The sequence below is a fragment of the Papio anubis genome, chromosome 15 (assembly GCF_008728515.1).
Source record: "Papio anubis isolate 15944 chromosome 15, Panubis1.0, whole genome shotgun sequence".
In the NCBI taxonomy this organism is placed as follows: domain Eukaryota; kingdom Metazoa; phylum Chordata; class Mammalia; order Primates; family Cercopithecidae; genus Papio; species Papio anubis.
In genome coordinates this window covers 83,676,674-83,696,877 of record NC_044990.1, presented here as the reverse complement: position 1 = coordinate 83,696,877, position 20,204 = coordinate 83,676,674, and the positions used below count along the sequence as shown (strand labels likewise).

The 20,204-nt window shown below is 36.3% G+C and overlaps 1 protein-coding gene across 1 annotated transcript in view; it reads right to left on the bottom strand.

Moving 5' to 3' along the window:
- DAOA (D-amino acid oxidase activator) overlaps window positions 1-19,821 on the bottom strand; it is a 43,697-nt gene extending 23,876 nt beyond the window's left edge. Inside the window, 1 exon segment of the mRNA XM_021929441.2 lies at window positions 19,640-19,821. Within this exon segment, the coding sequence (XP_021785133.2) occupies window positions 19,640-19,821 (182 nt within the window).
- Window positions 19,822-20,204: the final 383 nt, after the last annotated feature.

The window sequence follows — 20,204 nt, the reverse complement described above, 5'->3', positions numbered from 1 at the left end:
TATATGTTGCCAGAATTGACTCATCGAATAATTTAATGAGATTGTTCATTTGAAGCTTATGCCCACTTTTGTAAATAAAAGAATCATTTTGGTTGTCTTCCTCTCTTTCTTTTTTATTTTTCCTTTTTTATTTCAGTCTAAAACTACTCCCCCTTCTTCTGGCCCATATGGAGATATCCCATTTCCCAACTTGTTCCCTGTTCAGCTAGAGGGTGGGAGGGAATTCATCTGACAGAGGAAGATTTCCAGGGAACTATGAAAGGAGATAGTTACAGAGCCTGTTACAATAACAGACTATTAAGGCTGGTGCAGTGGCTCACGCCTATAATCCCTGCACTTCAGGAGGCGAAGGAGTGTGGATCACCTGAGGTCAGGAGTTCAAGACCAGCCTGGTCAACATGGTGAAACCCCGTGTCTACTAAAAATACAAATTATCCAGATGTGGTGGTGAGCGTCTGTAATCCCAGCTACTTGGGGGGCTGAGGCAGGAGAATCACTTAAACCCAGGAGGCGCAGGTTGCAGTGAGCCGAGACTGTGCCACTGCACTCCAGCCTGGGCGACAAGAGTGAAACTCCTTCTCAAAAAACAAACAAACAAACAAATCCACAAAAAAACAAACAAGAACAGAAACAACAAAACAGACTATTCGCACTTTTTCATATCCCTTGTTGCTTAAGAATAGTATGTGAATAATTTAACCGCCTATATTTTATCTACCTGCTCTCTGACTTCCTCTGGGTTGGGGCAGGGGGTGAATCATCAGAGGTGGTTGTTGCACGGGATGCGTGTGGGTAAATAGGGTCCCTTTTCTCTACTCACCTTTTCTATGCAAAATAAAACCACTGATTATAATGAAGAAGAAATCAAAGGAGAAGAGGTCTACTTTGAATTTTTGTAACTAAAAGGGCTCAGGATGTTATGTGAATATTCCATCAGCTGCTAGCTTGCCTACTTAACTTGAATTTGGAGATTATTCCCGACACTGCAGCTTACATGCACCAAGGTTTGGGAACATTCTGTAAAATTTCCTTGAGGACAAATATCCCCTTTGTTGTATTATTTGTTATTTATCCATTTTGCCAAATTATCTGCAAGTAGAAATATCGAAATAAGAAGCTCTTTAGCAATTTACTTTGGATGTTGGTTTTCTTTTGAAGGACAGTTATTAAACTAAGCTTCTAGGATTACTCATTTTCGTTTTTCTTCTTTTTAAATATAAAGCAATGTCATCACTTTTTTTCCCTGTATTGTATTTCTCCTCAATAATTGATATGCTACATTAAAGGAGCACAAAATGATCTTAATTATGCAATAATGATCAAGGCAGAGTGTTTCCTGGGAACTAATGGTTGCCTGAGAGGAGGTGATGGCTTGAGGTCCAGCTGGTTATTAAGCCGCAGGAAATGTTGCAGGCCAAGATTTGTATTATTTCTCTGAGATGAAAATGAACCCAAAAAAAGGCAAAATGGGTTTTTCTCCACTAATGGGTAAAATGAACTCATTTTGGATGCAGAAGACCTTTCTGTAGAAGGAATGTATTCCATAATAGCAACATCAAAATGTTCAGTGGTCTCTGCTTTCTGTTTAAAATATAGTATAGCACTAATAATAGTCCCATTATTGATCTGAAATCTTGATACAACTACAAATATTATGCAACACTTGAGTTTTTGTCTAGCTCTAGAACTTCCATAGAACATTATGTCCAACAATTGTTTTGATAGCTTTTTGTAAGCTAGGAATATATTTTGTATGCATTTAACATTAAAAATAGTTACTTTTGAAAATATTCAGAAAATAGTTATCTCATAACAAGAGAATACAGGCATGATTTTCTCTTGTTTCTGGAGTTCATTCAAAAAATATCGGGGAAAGGTATCTCATTAAAAGATGCGTAGAGATTTGTGGTCTTTCTGCATGATTAGAGATGAATCACTTAACATTCTTAAAGAAACTAGTTAATCAACTTGCAAAGTAGATAGTATATCTGCCCCCATCTCTGATTTGTAGTAGGATTATGCAAAGCAGAGTATTTTGTCAATATTAATATTATTAATATAAAATGTATTTATTACTATATTTACTTTACCAACTTAACTGAGTAAAACAATATATTTTATTACATTTTGCCATTTTTGCCACCCCTGTGACATGGGATATGTCACAGGGCATAGTAGCCAACTGAAAGAGCTCCTAATAGCCAACACTGGAAAATTTTCAGAACAAAACCAGTAGTAGTAGATTATAACCCAAAATACAAAATAAATGTTTCTGAATTCATTTTGATTTAAATGAATGACAGAATGCATAAGTCAATGGGGGAGAGTTCATTCCTGCGTGCAGAAGAATCCAGATAATTTATGTGGGTGCCCTGCCTTGAAAGAGGCAGAGCCTAACTGTCATTCCTGGGCAGCACAGAGTGACTTCCTTCCAAAGAGTACAGGACCGAAAGGGGTGACCAAAAGATTGAAGGAACAACTGCAAAGATCAAGCAGTCATCATGAGGAAAGCAAACCTTGACAAGTTTATCACAATGTTTAGAATTTTGTTATGTTCAATTGAGGACTTTACAAAATTGTGTTAAACTTTATGATGGATATGGGTGTCCTTCTTAATAGAGAAAGTTCAAAAACTGAGTGCTTTGGGGGAAACATTATCTTTTGTCTGCCACTATAAATGTGACTAAAATAGAACATAATAAGCATATGGCTACGAACTTAAATGCATTATGTTGCCAAGAAACTATGTTGGTGGGTGTGTAGCAGGCCTTGCAGAAGATTTGTAGGAAAAATCATAAAACAAAGTACATAGTGTGAGATGTCTGCTAGACATGTGGATTTTTTTAAAAGCAGATCTAGTAGAATATAATTTTCTTAGAGGAGATTTGTATCTCTTGTGTTCAGCTAAATTATAGCGTCTAACACAGCCTCCGCCACACAGTAGGAACTCACTCAATTTTTGTCGAAATCATTCAATGAATATTTTATTTTAGGCTTTTTGCAAGATATGACTGGTAATAAATGCAGCACCCTTAATTCGTTGAACACTAAAGGAAACAAATGCTAAAGAAAGCAGTTTCCAGGCACAAATGACTTGCTTAATAGCACAAGGCACCTGGTGGGCAGGGGAGGTAACTACAAGATGCCACCCTGAAGGTGTCACTGCTTCATCTGGAGCACTAGAGACAGTGGGTGCTATTGATGCTAGCAAGACTGAGGGGCCAACTTTCTGAGTTCAAACTGTAGTTCTCCCACCTGTAGATCAGGAACAATGATAGGACTGGCCTCAGAGAGAACTCGTGAGGACTAAGTTGGTTAATGTAGAGTATTTAGATAGCTGCCTAAAACTATGTAACCATTATGTGAAGATAAGTTTTCATTAATTTTAATAATCATAATGTAAATGAACATTCTAGGATATAGTTGCAGACATTGCAATACACCAAAGTCACTTATGTTATAATTTATATGCTATCCAGGAGAGATATTGCAACACAGATGTGCAGGTCCCCCCTATCACGCCAAATTAATATTATGGTTATTAATTCAAGACCTATAAAATAGCATATGTCATTTATAAAACTCTCAAATGTCCATATTTAAAAACTTGCTTAAAATTCTTAAAAATTAAAACGTTAATGGGTTTTGAAGCTTCTTGTTAAAAAAATAACAACTTAAAATCAGTGGAAATGAATGACAGTTTAATATCAAAAAAGATTAAAAGTCGATAGCGAAGTAATAAATGAAATTGTTAAGCAGGGTTGAAAAATTGCCAAGTGCAATGGAAAAATTAACACAGGGATTTTATAATTGTAGTTATGTATTAACTTCTTCTATTAATTCTTATTTTGACAATCTTTAAAGCCAAATATTGGCATATATTAAAAACCTAATCCTTAAATTGCTGTATCTCAGGGTATTAAACCAAAATTTTCTAAAACGTTGAAACAAATTTCACTCACTTTGGCTTTATTGAAGATATTATTGCTTTATCCTTTAGTTAGAATGATGTTATAATGTTTATGAAAAATATACCATAATTAATTAATGTTAATTCCCCATTTATTTTATCATTTAGATTTCTACTTTTAGTGTATTTCATGAAGGACATGAAACATTCGTATTGAATGACATATACAAAAAGTTGAAGATGTGTTAATCTTCTTTTCTTAGACTGATGGAAGTAATCAAACCTGTTTATTATTTATCTTAAGTGAAGTTTAATAAAATCTTGTATACTATTAAACTATGTATAACTTTTACTTGTCACCATCTTTTCTCTAAGCCTGGTTTAGAGGTAAAATCTTTTCAAATTGTGTGTCTTCAACTTCCAACTTGCTCACCTTCGTTTGGTAAGAGCTGACCATGTACTATCAAGGACATGAATACTGTATTCCTTCTTCCCAGGGCATTTATATAGTCACAGGGAGGGCCTTAGCCTACCTTTTGGGTTTCCCTGTGCTTTAATTTTTTTTTGTTTATGTAAGGTAAGTAGAAGAGGAAGAAATGCATCGAAAGGAGTTTTGCTGCAATTCAACTACCTTATTGACCTTGACTTCCTCAATCAAAGTATCTTTCTACATCATTCATTTTAGCATTTTTCCTTTTTTCTTATTATTTTATTTATTTTTCTAGTCTTTTTTTTTCTTTTCTATCATCCATTTGATTTTTGTCACAGATAGATTTTAACAACTTGCACTGTATGTTTATTTTCCTAAAATAATAGAGCTTCTATTAACAGATTGGTGTAAAGAAATTAGGGGACCAGGCCGCTCATGCCCATAACCCCAGCACTTTGGGAGGCCAGGGCGGGCAGATCACGAGGTCAGAAGATTGAGACCATCCTGGCTAACACAGTGAAACCCCGTCTCTACTAAAAATACAAAAAATTAGCCAGCTGTGGTTTGCACCTGTAGTCCCAGCTATTCGGGAGGCCGAGACAGGAGAATCACTTGAACCGGGAGGCGGAGGTTGCAGTGAGCTGAGACTGTGCCACTGCACTCCAGCCTGGGGGACAGAGCGAGTGTCCGTCTCAAAAAAAAAAAAAAAATTAGGATAATTATATTCTTATATTCATTAACATATATTGATGGATCCCCTGCCGTGAATAAGGGCAGAGATGGTAGCAAGTTAAGATGGATCAGCTGGATTTCATGCCTTCAGGACCTTTCACTCCAGCATAGGATAAAAAATAAGAATATACATAATTACAATACAAAGCCATACGTTTAAAACTGTGAAAGCTTCCTTCTGTATTTCAAAGAACAATCAACTCTGGCACAGTTGATCTATGGTGGCTTTGTGGGAGCAGTTGGCATCTGAAAAACATCTTAAAAGACAGTCTATAACTTGTATTTGTTTCTTTTCACTTACATGTTATGGAAGAAGAGAACTAAAGGCTGTGTCTGCTGTTTCCTGGACCCTCCCCTATGTACATTTTTCCACTACTAACTTTAATCTGCAGCCTTTCACTGTAATAAACCATTACTAGGAGTGTATTAGTGTTTCTAAATTCTTTGAGTCCTCTTAGCTTTCACTGAATCTGATATTTGTGTTAGGACCCCCTACCCCCAAAAAAGACAATCCAGAGTTCATTCAGCAGGGACATTCATGTGGCCAGGCCTAATATATTCAGAAATGCTGACTTCCTTACAAAGACTAAAAGCTTTATAATTTTCAAAAAACTCCAACCCTAGTTTGAACAACACATAACAAGTTTTGAGTGAACGCTTAGCGCTATCTCACCATGAGCTCATGGATTGGAGGACACTGGCAGGGCCACACACGTGCCCTCCCTGTAGCCAAATGTAGGCCGGTTTACAGACATCAGGAGGTTGCCACTGCAATGCAGTCATTCTTGACCTCTGTGAAGAAATTCTTCCAGTTAAAAATATATTTATGTCCACAAGCATCCTCTTTAAAATGCAACCACCCTGTGGAATATTTTAAGCCTCACAGAAAAGTCACCTTTATTTTAGCATGAAATGGCTTAAAAATCAGATTACTTTTCTTCAAACATCAGATATAATTTCCATTAAGGAAATAGAAGTCTTTACAGTGATTGATGGAGAGAAGTTATTTTGGCATAAAAGGAAAATGTGCTTGGGTGGAATACCAGAGCAGACAGCTATGAGTTGTCAGAGAGAAGAACTTGTGGGGAGCAGAGGAGAGGGGACCTCAAAAGCTGGGAGAGAAATGCAAAAAGGCAGCAATGTAAGAAGCATATTTTAACCACTTACACTTTTACTACTAGCTACCCCTACAGAGTGATTGTGATTAAGAAAACTCTTACAAAATAGTTTTCAACCCTCTCTGAGTCTTCCATGTATCTTAGCTTGATTTTTTTTTTCCCCTCAATTACGTGTCTACACTAGATCAAGTGCACCATCTACCAGATCAAACGCTTGTTTTTCAGTAGGGTGTAAACTGTCACTCAAGAATGTTTGGGTCAATGTCTACCTATAGATACCGCTCTCACTGTACTTGAGGCAGTATTGGAGAACTTACATTTTCTATGGAAGACCTAGAGCATTATTGGAAATGAGACGGCTTTGTTTCCTTTCATATTAAATGTCAATGTGGTGATTTAAATCCTCGCCTCTGTTTTTCTATAGAACCCAGTTCAGGGCTGTGTCTCATCACTTACTACCCTGTGTATTAATGATCATTTCATCTACTCCTCACCAGACTGCAAAGTTTTTGAGGAAATAACTCCTTCATTCTCCACTGTCTACCCAGACTAAGTATAAGCTAACAATGAATAAATGAACAAATGCCTTCTTTATATATCTTGACTAGTCTATATGTTGTTAGTATTATATTTAAATACAACTTTTTCATAAGAGTTGTGGATTATAAAACTGTGAAGGGATTGTTTATTTGTTTGGTTGTATTTTTTTCCTAAAAAAATTAATACTTAGGGCAGGGCATAGTGGCTCACGCCTGTAACCCTGGCACTTTGGGAGGCCGAGGTGGGCAGATCACGAGTTCAGGAGATCGAGACCAACCTGACTAACACGGTGAAACCCCGTCTCTACTAAAAATACAAAAAAAAAAAAAAAATTAGCCTGGCATGGTGGCGGGCACCTGTAGTCCCAGCTACTTGGGAGGCTGAGGCAGGAGAAGAGCGTGAACCCGGGAGGCAGAGCTTGCAGTGAGCCGAGATCGTGCCACTGCACTCCAGCCTGGGCAATAGAGCAAGACTCCGTTTCAAAAATAAATAAATAAATAATAACAATAATAATACTTGGACAGGAAGACCACAGCTATCACTTCTAGATCTAAACATTCTTCAAGATGAGTGGAGACGGAGGTAGAGCGTGAGCTGGATGGATATAGGAGTGGACTTACTTGGTTGTCATCATACGGTTGTTGCATTTCTTTTTGATAACGACTGCAGATGACATTGGGAATAAATAAACATAGACATTTGAGTTTCATAGCCACTTAACTCCCCAGTTTTGTTTCTCAACTTAGTTGAGAGGTGATTCTCATAGCCATAACTTTAATAACATTACCATCACCAGCTTAAAAGTGGCTGCTACAATGTCAAGAAACTCACAAAGTTAAAATGTAAAGAAACTTTAGAGATGGTCTGGTGTGGAGAAGATTGATGTTGATACGGTTCATGTATCTTTCCGAATTCCATGGGCCTGTGCTGTGTCATCAATTTGCTTTAAGGACTATGTCTGAAAAAACGTATTGTGTGTCATTACTGAAATACTCAGCAGTGGTTTGGTTTCTGAAAACTTTTAAAGCATTCTTTCTCTTCTCTGCATTACACCATAAAATATATCTTAGCATATTATTATTTTCACTTGCCATTTGTTTAATATATGAGAATATATTACAGTACATGCCTTAAAGAAATACGTAGAGGGAAAAGAGAAAGAGAAATTAAAATAAAAGGTTATATTAAAATGGTTAAATAGATTCTTTAAATACACATTTATGAGAAGCCATGCAAACTAGATTAAACTATATGTAAGAGAGTGTGTCTTATCAAAACAGATTGTGAAGTTGTGTTCTGTTTTCCATATTACTGCCATAGTTCAATATTTTGGGATTTCTATTTTGAAAATGCATTCAGTGCCAACTTGTCGCCACTAAGAAATAACTCCGTACATCTGAAGGCTAAGGTGACTTCCTTCCTTTATTATTCTTCTGATCAAACAGTTAAGAATTAAGTTTCAAATAATATTTTTAAATTTTTTGTCAATAGTATAATTTTTATGTTTAAAATATGACAATCTAATTGTCATCTTTAACGTATTAAAATTGTTCATATCCAGTTTTTATTTTATTATTTATTTATTTATTTATTTATTTATTTATTTATTTAAGACAGGGTCTCACTCTGTCACCAGGCTGGAATGCGGTGGCACAATCTCAGTTCACTGCAACCTCTGCCTCCCAGGCTGAAGTTATCCTCCCACCTTAGCTTCCCGAGTAGGTGGGACTACAGGCCCACATCACCACGCCTGACTAATTTTTATATTTTTAGTAGAGACGGGGTTTTGCTATGTTGGCCAGGCTGCTCTCGAACTCCTGACCTCAGTTGATCCACCTACCTCAGCCTCCCAAAGTGCTGGGATTACAGACATGAGCCATATATTCAGTTTTTAAAAGATCACCAGAATTCAAATGTTGCCAGCCTTTAAGTGTGGGTCACTGTCTTATGGAGGGATTATCTTGGTGGATATCCCCAGTGGCAGGGCCTTGTTATAAAGGTTGGAAGAGAGATAATCCTGTGACTAAGAGACCAGAGAAGCAGCAGATTTTTTCATCAGATTTCAAGTCAATAGGAAGACATAAAGAAGAAGGAAGAGAAGACGTGAACAGCATGTGTGTGAAATATAATCTTAATAGTGTGCATCTTTTAAGTCAGGATTCTGTCTGCTGTTGGCCAAACTAAATCATTATTATCTGGTGGTTGGAAAAAAATGAGGACATTCCTTGGTTTTCTCCAAAAAATTATTTTAGTATTGCTTAATTACCCTTAGGAGACCTTAATGATCAACACTGTATCAATAGAGAAAGTGCAATTTTATTCTCGTATACTACAGTGATGTTTTTATGCAGTGTGTTCACAGAATTATTTATAGTTCTTCAGTTCTAGATGACTGATAATACAGAAAAGCTGAGATAATCCCTGCTTCCATTAGTTTGGGTGGAACCTTTCTTAAAAGACTTGAGTCATACTGAATACTCTGAATTACTACCAAGTGCTGGTGATCATCAAGCTTGAGTTAATACCAATGCTATTGTACTACAGAGAGGAGAAAGGCAGGAGAAGACTCGTTATTTGGTAGGTTTTACCATGTGGCCTGCTGAACTCCAAGCTCAAACTCCAACTACTTTTAAGTAATGACGTTAAAAACCATATTTTCCATATATCTGTGGAAACCTAGCACGTAAAGAATAAGGTAGAGTCTACTGAACCTATGGAATGTTACTAAGTATTAGATGTTCTATTTAATTTCCAGTTTGTTTAATACTGGGAACAATTTTACTTTCTCTTACCTGTGAGAAAAATTATGCCAGTAAGACTTGTGATTTTTGTTCTCCCCTGATACATACTTCTACATAACTTTAGTATGGGAAAAGTGATATTAACAAAAACTTTCTGGAACAATTATAGATAGAATGTGGTCTGGTGTGACAGATATTTTATTTCTTCACAACATTCATTCTCTGAGTGTTCACTGTGGATCAGATATTCTATAGTTTCTGTGGTAGATACAAAAGCTTTACAAGGTATATTTTTCCACAAAGAGGTTAGTTAGATTAATAGTGAGAGGATACACCAAAGAACGTGGAAATGATTTTTAGAGAAATGAGAGCAAATACTAAAGTGTTGAATTAAGTAAAACAAGAAAAATAGTCCCTCCCACCTTCAAAAACATTAGTGAGACCAGGATTGTGGAGGGCACCTTGGCAATGGGCCTTGCAGCTCAGTGAATGGATGAAATGTGTACACAGTGAGAAGAGAAGAAAGTGTCTACACAGAAGTTAGTTTTTGTTTAATTTAATATTTTCTCTTTACCTCGTTCTAGTCAAGATGACCTGAAGCCTCCTAGTCAAGAACCAGTCAGGCAAGTTCCACTTCTTAGGGCTGTTAAATCCCTTCTCTTGTTAGTTATGTTAATTGCATTGGAATCTCCATCCAGATACTTGCCCTACCTTAATTTCATGTTAACGTGTCATGGGCTGAAGAGGCAGTATTTTTTAAATGCATCTGTAAGTTTCATTGGTGACAGAATTTCTGTAATAAAAGTGTAGTCAAGAGTGTTGATGGAAAATTAGGGTGACATAAATATGTGAGAACTGGAAAATGTATAATCTTAAACAGTACACATTATTTTTATTATCTCTCTTTCCCACAGGCTGATGAGGCCTGGGATACTAATATAAAAACCAAAATTAGAAACTTCTCCTCTGTGGGTGTTTATTGCTTAGCCTGCAGTGCATGAAAGCTTAATTCTAAAACTCTAACTCACAAAATCTGACATCGTTTTACCCTCTGACATGTCAAAATCAGGGCCTAATTATTCCTGTGGTTGTGAATTATGAACAAATATACTTTCTAAGATGTATTTTTCATTTCATTTTCCTTTTCGGCTTTACAATATGTACATACACAGAGGTTGCCTGCGATTTTAATATGCTCACATCTACAAAAACACACAACACACACGAATTTTCAAATATGAGCACACAGGTTTGTAAACATATACTTGAAGATTTGTCGCAACACAATTCATTCTCAAATCTATTTCCTGTTATGCTCACGATCAAGATCTATAACTTATCGGGGTTGATTTATTTGTTTTGTACAAGACTGAGTAAAGCTAAAGACCAAGAATATGATGGGTGTTGCTAAAACAAGCTTCTCAAGAGACATCAAGTTTTAATCTTCCGTATTTCAATTATTCCCTGTTGAAATATAAACATAAAGGAACCATTAATTATAAAAAATTAGAAATATATTTGTAACTTTCAGAGCTGTCACCGAATACATATTGGAAGGCACGTTCTTTAGAGGATCCATGTAAGATAGAAAAGAACTATGCACAGAACATCGATGATGAAGCAATTATGTGGAGAAAGTAATCTGCCACAGGTCACCCAGATAGGGAGGGGGAAAGTGATGGCTCAGTCCTCAATCACTTTTACTTCACTTTCATTACAAAGTCAAACATGTTCTGTAAAAGCAGAAATCTCTGTACTCTTTTGACATCTAACTCCTTGTGCTACCCTCATTTACCTTCATACCTGTCTTATACAGATGTGTGCTTGTCTTAAAAACCACAAAATTTTAATGTTAGAATGGACATTATCATGCTATTTTAGTTATCAGCTGCTGAGCTGTATTCTATTTTTGAGTTCCACTCTCTCTGAAAATCTGCAAAATCAACAAAACTTTCAGTGCAGTTGAAGGTGGGTTTTAACATTTTTAGGACTTAATCTCACAGCCTGATCCCTAACTCATCTACTTTCCAATTCTGGCTGAAGGAGCAGCCACCATCCAAAGGTGTAGGCAAAGATTCAATGAGCAGAAACTCTTAATCATGACATAGTAACATTAATTATTTCTACCTTATGTTTTATGCTTTTGGAGATAAAATAATTCCAAACATTATTATGATCATAAGCATTAATATTTGTATTATTAATAACAGTGTAGGACCTTAATTTATAGTTTAACCATTCACATTTTAGTCTTTAATCCTTGCTGAATTCCAAATGTTTATACAGTGTTAGGGGTCCATTTTCATTTATCTCCACATACAGTGATTTATGGTTTCTATGTACCCTCTACTAAGTAACCTGGCCTTACTCCATTATATATTTAGTTTCCATATATATACACATCTGTGTCTGAGGATTTTTAATTTCATTCCACTGGTCAATGTATCTGTTCTTGCTGTTAGACTACTGCTACTGCTACTACTACTACCACTGCTACTTCTACTACTACTAAATTACTATTATTATTGATTTTCAGTATTTCTAAACAGGTTTTTAAAAATATATGTTATTAAGTTACTGTTTTAAGTAAAATGTTTTATATAGAGATTCATTCATAAACATACTGAGCTTATGTTTTATTTTTCTTGCATGTATCTTAAGTGATCTTGAAATCAACATTATACCAACCTGATAAAATAGAGTGAAAGTTTCTGATCTTTTCTCATTTGCAGGAGCACCTTCTATAAGACGTAAATTAGATAAATGTTTAACATTTGGGAGAAATCCACCATACGACAATCTGATTTTGAGACTCCAACGATCGTTTTTTAATGCTTAAACTATCTATTTCTCTATACAAACTTTCATTTTATCTGCCCCCATCTAATATTTGACATGTTTCCAAATAAGTTAAAACAAAATTCATCAAATCTTATATCTTTTAAAATATATCTTTGTTTCCTATTTTCTATGTTTCGATTATTTCTTTTAAATTTTTAAAATTAATTTGTGTTTAGTTTTGAATCATGAAAAATGAACTCATTCAAAGTCATCAAAGTAAAAGTAGTCATCTCTTAGGCACATAGTTTTCAGTAATCTGATTTAAACCCAACAGACTATATACATATTTAAGACAGGGTCTCTCTCTGTTGCCCAGGCTGGAGTGCAATGGCACAATCATGGCTCACTACAGCCTTAACTTCCCGGGTTCAAGCGATCTTCCCAAGTAGCTGGTGACTACAGGTGCATGCGTCTACTCCCGGCAAATTTTTGTAGTTTTTGTAGATGTGGGGTTTTGCCATAAGACGAATTGTATGAGTCAAGATGCAGATGCCACATTAGTTCACGTCATTTCAATTCAGGTTTCCTGAGCCTCTACTTTGTGCCATGATAAAAGCAAGGTGCTAAGTCTGCGCTGCAAACAGCAATCATCCTATCCAAACTGTACATTTATAAGTGATGCAACAAAGGCATATTGGGGTTCAGGAAAAACCATGGAATATATGTATGTGTGTGTATGTGTGCGCGTGCATCAGGCAGAAAATTATGCTCGCATTTTCCAGTGAGCATTCCAGTGGATCCTCCACCACCATGCTCTTTCCATGGGGGCCCTTTGCTGTGTCCTTTCCACCCCACCCTTCCAGAGGGTTCTGGATGTAAATGCCTATGCTGAGTGAAATGAGGCCTGAGATGCTGTTAGAATTTAGTGAATAAGGGCAACTATGGTAACATTTTTTCAACCCACAGAACAAAAATTAGATCTTGACCTACAAAAAATGTGGATAGCTCTTCTGTTGAGAAACCCTGACACCAGATCTATTAACACCTTTCCTATGGCCACTTTATGTTTTGAAACTTTGCTACTGTTTGGTGATGACATCACCAACTAGGATGAATATAAATGTTCATTTTCAAAGACGTGAAAGGCATCATTCTCTTATTTCTAATAATTAAATAATAAATGTGGAGATACACACAGACACACACACACACACAAACACACACGCACGGTTTCCATAGATTTTTTTTTTCAGACAAACCCGCTAAAATCTCATAAACATTGTAATTATTATTAACTCCTAGGAATAATATCTACATTTAAGGAAAGAGTAATTTTAGTTTAAGTAGACACATTTAATGATGCAAGTATGGATACTTCATTCAAACAAATGCCTTTATACTTACTCAAAATAAATAATGGGAAATCCACATGTAAGCTTATGACAAGGTCTTTAATGGTCTTATTTTGCTTTGGTTTTAGCTTTCTGAATAAACAAACCCCTACACACTGTGTATTAGATTCACCTGGAGGTCTTATTTCAAAATGTATCCAGGGCTTTAGCCCTAGACATGCTGATTAAGACTGGGGTGGGCTCAAGAATTTGCATTTTTCATAAATTCCAAGGTGATATTGATTTTATTCCTAGTAGATCTTCTAATTAAAAAGAAGTGTAACCCTCTGCAATGAACAGAATAAAGTCAAAATCTCCGTCGCAGGATTCAACAGAGGATGACAATCTGGACCAACCACCGTGTGTAGCTTTAGCTTTGGGACCTAATGTTACTCTTGTTCTACAGTAGACTGCCATTCGTGTGTGAAATGTTGCCTGTTCTCTGAATACACCATTCTCTTTGGTATCTTTGCACTTTGATCTTGCTGTATTTTCTGGCCAGAAAGCCCCTCCACCTGTACAGTTTAGAAATTGGCCACTTACTCTTCAAGGTCACATTCCAATAAAGTTTCTTCTAAGAAGAGTGCTGCCTATTTCCAAATTTAAGCGAATAAAATTGAGGATTGAGGAAATCTCAAAATTCCAGTACATTTGTTTCATAATGCAACCGAAGATCATTCTGATAATGTTCCAAGTGCTTCCAACGGTTCCATGAAGTGATATGAGACTCAAATTGAATTTTGAACCACAGAAATGTATTCATTGTCCACCTGATATCTTTTTTATTTTATACCATGATTTCTATGTAATGAATCACTTGTGTCTCTAAGAGTTCATGTGGATTTTAATAATATGCCAAATCACAAAAAAATTTGGCTTAACACTTCTGAGCATTATACATTGATACACAGTTAAAATACAAATAGTTTAGATAGGAGGAAAAGTCAGTATAAAGGAATGAAATGTTTTTTTAAAGCTCCACATTCCCTAGAGATTTTAATTCTCATATGTATTGGTGTAATTCTCTCTTATTAAGAAATGTGTTAATTTAAATTATTATAATTTTATCAGATTTGATTTCGTGTGTGTGCTCTGTGTGTGTGTGGGGGGTGGTGTGTTTCTGTATGAGAGAGAAAGAGAGAAGAGAGAGGTGATCTGATGAGTATTCCTAAGTTTACAAGATTCCAAACCTTCCCACTTATAAATAGACAGTTCACAGAGTGACGTTTTTGGTAGAGAAATCTTAATGAAGCTTAAAATCTAAGTTTCTGTGAAGAGGTACCATCTGTTGAATCTGCTTCAACTAGTGGTGGATGCACCATCATTGCCCAAATGGGTGAAAGTCTGGCTGCCTGCAGTTTCCCCTAAAGGTTGAGGAGTGATATATGGGTGCTAAATAAAGGCTTATCAGGCTACTGTACATCAGAACACTGATAAAACTTCCTCAGGAAAGCACCAAACGAAACAAGGACCTATTCAGAAATGTTGGTTTGTAGATATGCCATTACAATGGAACTCATCTAAATGACAGCATGGCTTAAGTGAGGCATTTTTACTCCCCGGTCAGGAAATTCTAAGGCAGAAACTAATGCCTATCTTAACTCTTGAGATGTGGCCAGAATTCAGGTTGTTTTTCTAGTGTGTGCTGGTTTTCTCCGACATGTGAATTTTGGGAGATAAGAACAGAAGAGCATATTAGCTCCAGCATGTGGCACTTGTCAGGTTAACAAAAGGAGTGGGAGGCTTCGCACAAGTCTCCATTTTCCCTGATACAGCTTCAAGTTGAGAACAGTAGAATGTTCATATTTTACATCGTGATGGGAAAATGGGGAAGAATAACAGGTGTGTGAGCCTAGAAACAGAATCTGTTTCTTTTCACTTTTTATAACAATAGGATCCAAAAGCACTCTTAAAGCTCACTCCAAGGCCACAAGGCCTTGCTTTTGTATCTTATTTTGTTTTCATTTTAACTTTTTTTTTTTTTTAAAAGAAATCTATATTTTGTCCCATTATTTAATGGCAAGTTGCCTTTAAAATGTATCTGGTCCCATCACGGAAATACTAAGGTATGTGATTTTGCATAAGCAATCACAGAGAATGGAATTTCTTAAGTTAACTGTGTCTTTCTCACTAGTTTCCATCAAGAGCATGAAAGCTACTATTTAGGTGATCTTTCAGATGATTAGTGTAGTCATCCAGGAAGTCTTTTTGTTATCTAATCTAAGTCTCTCTAGCTATAATTCCCCCTTGTTTTTTTTTGTTTTGTTTTGTTTGTTTTTTGATGGAGTCTCACTCTGTCGCCCAGGCTGGAGTACAGTGGCGTAATCTTGGCTCACTGCAACCTCTGCCTCCCAGGTTCAAGCAATTCTCCTGCCTCAGCCTCCTGAGTAGCTGGGATTACATGTACGTGCCACCACACTCAGCTAATTTTTTTTGTAATTTTAGAAGAGACGGAGTTTCACCATGTTGGTCAGGCTGGTCTCGAACTCCTGACCTCGTAATCCACCACACCCCAGCCTCCCAAATTGCTGGGATTACAGGGGTGAGCCACTGTGTCCATCCCTTGTTTTGTTTAGGTGAGAAAATAAGCCTATTTCCATATGGAGGGCAGTGGTAGTGAAGTTGTATTATGTTTTGCAAAATACTGAAAGCAAACAGGGAGGGAAGCAAATTAACATGTTTTTAATCATTTATGCACTAATATTGTATACAATGTGTGTGTGTGTGCATGTGTAAAGAAAGAAAATACACTGCATATATCACAGTAAGGTATTGTATTTATATATTGCTCAGGCAGAGGATATTTAAACAGCCTGGATTAATTCACTCATCTTGTTTGTACTGAGAAACAAAGACTGAATGAGTTACAAATAAACAGTTTCCCAAAATTGTATTATTGTGGCCTCATTTGAGTGTCTCATAACTGTATATGTGTTGCATTTATCACAAATGTTATATTTGAACACAAGGTGGACAGTTAAAACTTGCATGAACAAACCTATAGTGAGCCATATCTAGAAATTTAGCTTTCCAGATGAAACAGCCACTCTAGCTATGTAAAGTGATAGGAAATAGATCAATCCCATCTTAGCCACTGTAGTCAAATATGATGGTTGCCTAGGACGACATTGACATCAGCATCAGTTATTTCGATAACTGCATAATCAATATTTATGGGCTTAATCAAGAGAGACGTGGCACCTGGATTTGCTGCATGTGAGAAGGGAGGGCAGTGTCAAGGTGGATTTGGCAAAGTCCAGGTGGGGAAAGCAGAGTAAATCAGCAGCAAAGTCAACAAGCAATCTGCTCACAGATGCACAGTATTCGGCTGCTTTATAGAACACAGCTTTATTATTTGTCTATGATGGAATATCAATGCTTCCATTTTGGACAAAGTCTAAACAATTCTTTAGCTTTTTAAAATTAAAAAAAATATACAGCCAGTTTGCATTTTGTATTTTTTATAAAAGGCACATAAAAATGCAAAGCATCGTTTCTGTCTTTGAGAAGTTTTGAATCTTGTTGATGAGTCAAGAAATGTAGAAGAAGCAATTATATAAGCAGGATATGAATCCTACCTGTATCTCTAATTTTTTGTGTTTACAAGTCAACTATTGTGCCTAGGCCAAAATAAAGGCAAAAAAGACTACACTGGCTCTACATTCCAACCAAATTTACTAATTCAATGGTTCTATAAAATGTCAATGAATATATTCCAGAAAATAAGACTTAAAGGAATTTCAACAATGTAGGAAAAGAGTCAGATGTGGTGAAAGAAGGGTTGGATTAGCAAGCATTTGATTGGTATTAAAAGCAAGGATAAGAATTTGCTGAATGGAGAGGTGGGAGGGAGTGGGGGTTATTATAGAAAAAAAAATGAAGAGAATAAGAAAACAAACATAGGTGAAAAATTAACATGAGGAGATCACCTGGGATTGAGAAGATGACATCAACTGCTGGAAATGGAAGTTTTGCACAGAGACTATCAGGTCAGGTAACAGAATGCCATGGACACTGAAATAACAGGGCTGAGTTTGAAGCCTTTGAAAATTTCAATCAGGAATCCTTTGCTATCTGACCCAGAGAAAAGGAGTGTTTGGAAAATATTCATCTGAAGCAGGGGGTCTGGGAGGGGCAAGATTAAACTGGTAGCTATCATTTCCAGATATGCCGCAGTCCGTAGAGTGTTTGATTAAAAAACAAAACTGAATGCTAACATCAGCAGGTCCATAACAAACAGAAGATTTACAGTCTCTTGAAACTGCAAAGATCTGGTAGTATAGATTCCACATGGCAACAGTTGGCAGAAACTGAGTCGGTTCAGCTTTCCGCAGTGCTCCTTATCTCCACATTGCTGTGACTGAAGTTGGCCTGCTCCCCATTGTCAGCCTGGAACAGAAAGGTGTTTGCATCAGAGATCACTGCTGTAGGGACCATAGATGGACAGGTGCTTTAGGAAACTCCTGCTGAAGTCTCATGCTGAGTTGAGAAGGCTCTCATTTAGAACAAACGTGGAAGGGAAGGGTTGTATGTGAGTTTTGTTTTGAAAGCAGAATCAGTATGTTAATAATTGAGACTAAGTGAACTAGCCTAAGAGACAAAGGACAGGAATTAGCTTACACAATGGGGAAGCTTTAAAAATTGTTTGTGTATATTAAAAATAATAATAAAAAGTATTCCTAAGCATGGTGGCTCACACCTGTAATTTCAGCATTTTGGGAGGCCGAAGCGGGTGGATTGCTTGAGCCCAGGAGTTTGAGACCAACCTGGGTAACATGAAGGGACCCCATTTGTACAAAAACTTTAAAAGTTAGCCCATTGTGGTGGTGCACACCTATAATCCTAGACTACTAGAGAGGTTATGATGGGGGAATCACGTTTTTCCTGGAGTCTAAGACTGCAGTGAGCTGTGACTCTGCCGCTGAACTCCAGCCTGAATGACAGAGTGAAACGCTGTCTTGTTCTAAAAAAGAAAATAAAAATAATACCTTTGAAAGTCCTCAGATAGAAGACTCTTACCTGCTTCATTTTATTAGTATAGTATATGGCAAATTAAAAATATTAAATTTATTTCAGTGTTTATTTGTCACTTACACAAAATTTTAGGTATACACAGGTTGACCCAGAAAAGAAACAGATGCTAAATCCAAAATATTGTCCTGCTTCACGCCTACATTACTTTTGAGTACACATATTTCTTCTGTAACCCTTTATAAGGAGTTTTCAAAATATAATATGTTCTTAATAACTTACATTAAATAATTCAACGGTAAATACAAGTTGTAATATATTGAATGTTAACTGGCCAATAGTTTTCATAAAACATATTTCAATTCTCATGTTTGGCCAATTGAAAGTAAATATGCTTGGTAGAAAACAGTCTAAGTGAGATATTATTAATGAAATAATATGTCTGAAGATCTGGTACTAATGCTGGATCAGGGATATAATTTTTGAACATGAAGAGCTACTAAATGTAACTGAATGTAGACTGGGAAAGTTTTCCAATGATCCACTGGGTACTAGTTTAGTTGCATGGCTGAATGACCCAGCTATTTGCCAAAGGAGAGGAAAATGATACGTAGCTGACTGTCAAATCACGTGTTATTTATTATAGTTATATTTTGTTTGTTTTACCCCTTAAGTGACTTGTGAGTTTCTGCAAATCAGAACATTGTTTACTGTTTGTACTGCTGTGCTTAATTCGAAACCACCTAATGAGTGGGTTTTGAAATCAACCCAATTCATACATGATTCGTAGATTTAAAAAATCATTTTACATTGTGTCTTATTTCGTTTTGAACTCATGGTAGATTTCAAAAATGATTTTACATTTTGTCTTATTTCGTTTTGAACTTTGATCCCAAGATCTGAAGATTGCTTCCAAAACTGTAACAGATTTCTGAAACTGAGTAAATTTGCTTCAATTGTCTATTAAAAGTTTTGAAGTAAAATAAACAAAAAAATACATTAAGTAAAGCAAGGTTCAAAATCACGTTTCCAGTAAACTTTGTATTTGCCGTACATTTATGTAGACAACACAAGTCCACGATAGTTTAAACAGACATTCACAGCAGGTGATTCCAAGACCACGGGCAGGGTCTGGTTCCTGTTTATTTTCTGAGTTGTCTTGGATGCTCTCCTTCCGGTTATGTCTCTTCTCTTTCTCATGTATCATGTCTTATTTCACCTCATCTGACAGCATGTCAAGCATTAGCAGCAGAATAATCTGTACGCACAGCGGGAGAGAGAGGCAGACCAAATACACATTGAATAAGGAAAAAGAAGTTTCCAGCAGTTGATGCATTATTTTCCCTAGCAAAGGGCTAGATTTGCTAAGCATATGGAGACGTGCTTCAGGATCAATAGGGGGAACTTTGAAATATATGCCCATCCTGTGAAAAGTTATATCTTGACTGAGGATATGTTTTGATAGTATAAGTAATATTCTCATAAAATTTTTGGAGTGACACATGAGAAATGAAGGAAACCATAATATAAAAAGCACATGTTAAGTCCTTGCCAATGACTGAGCCATCCTTTTGCCTTATAAAGACATTG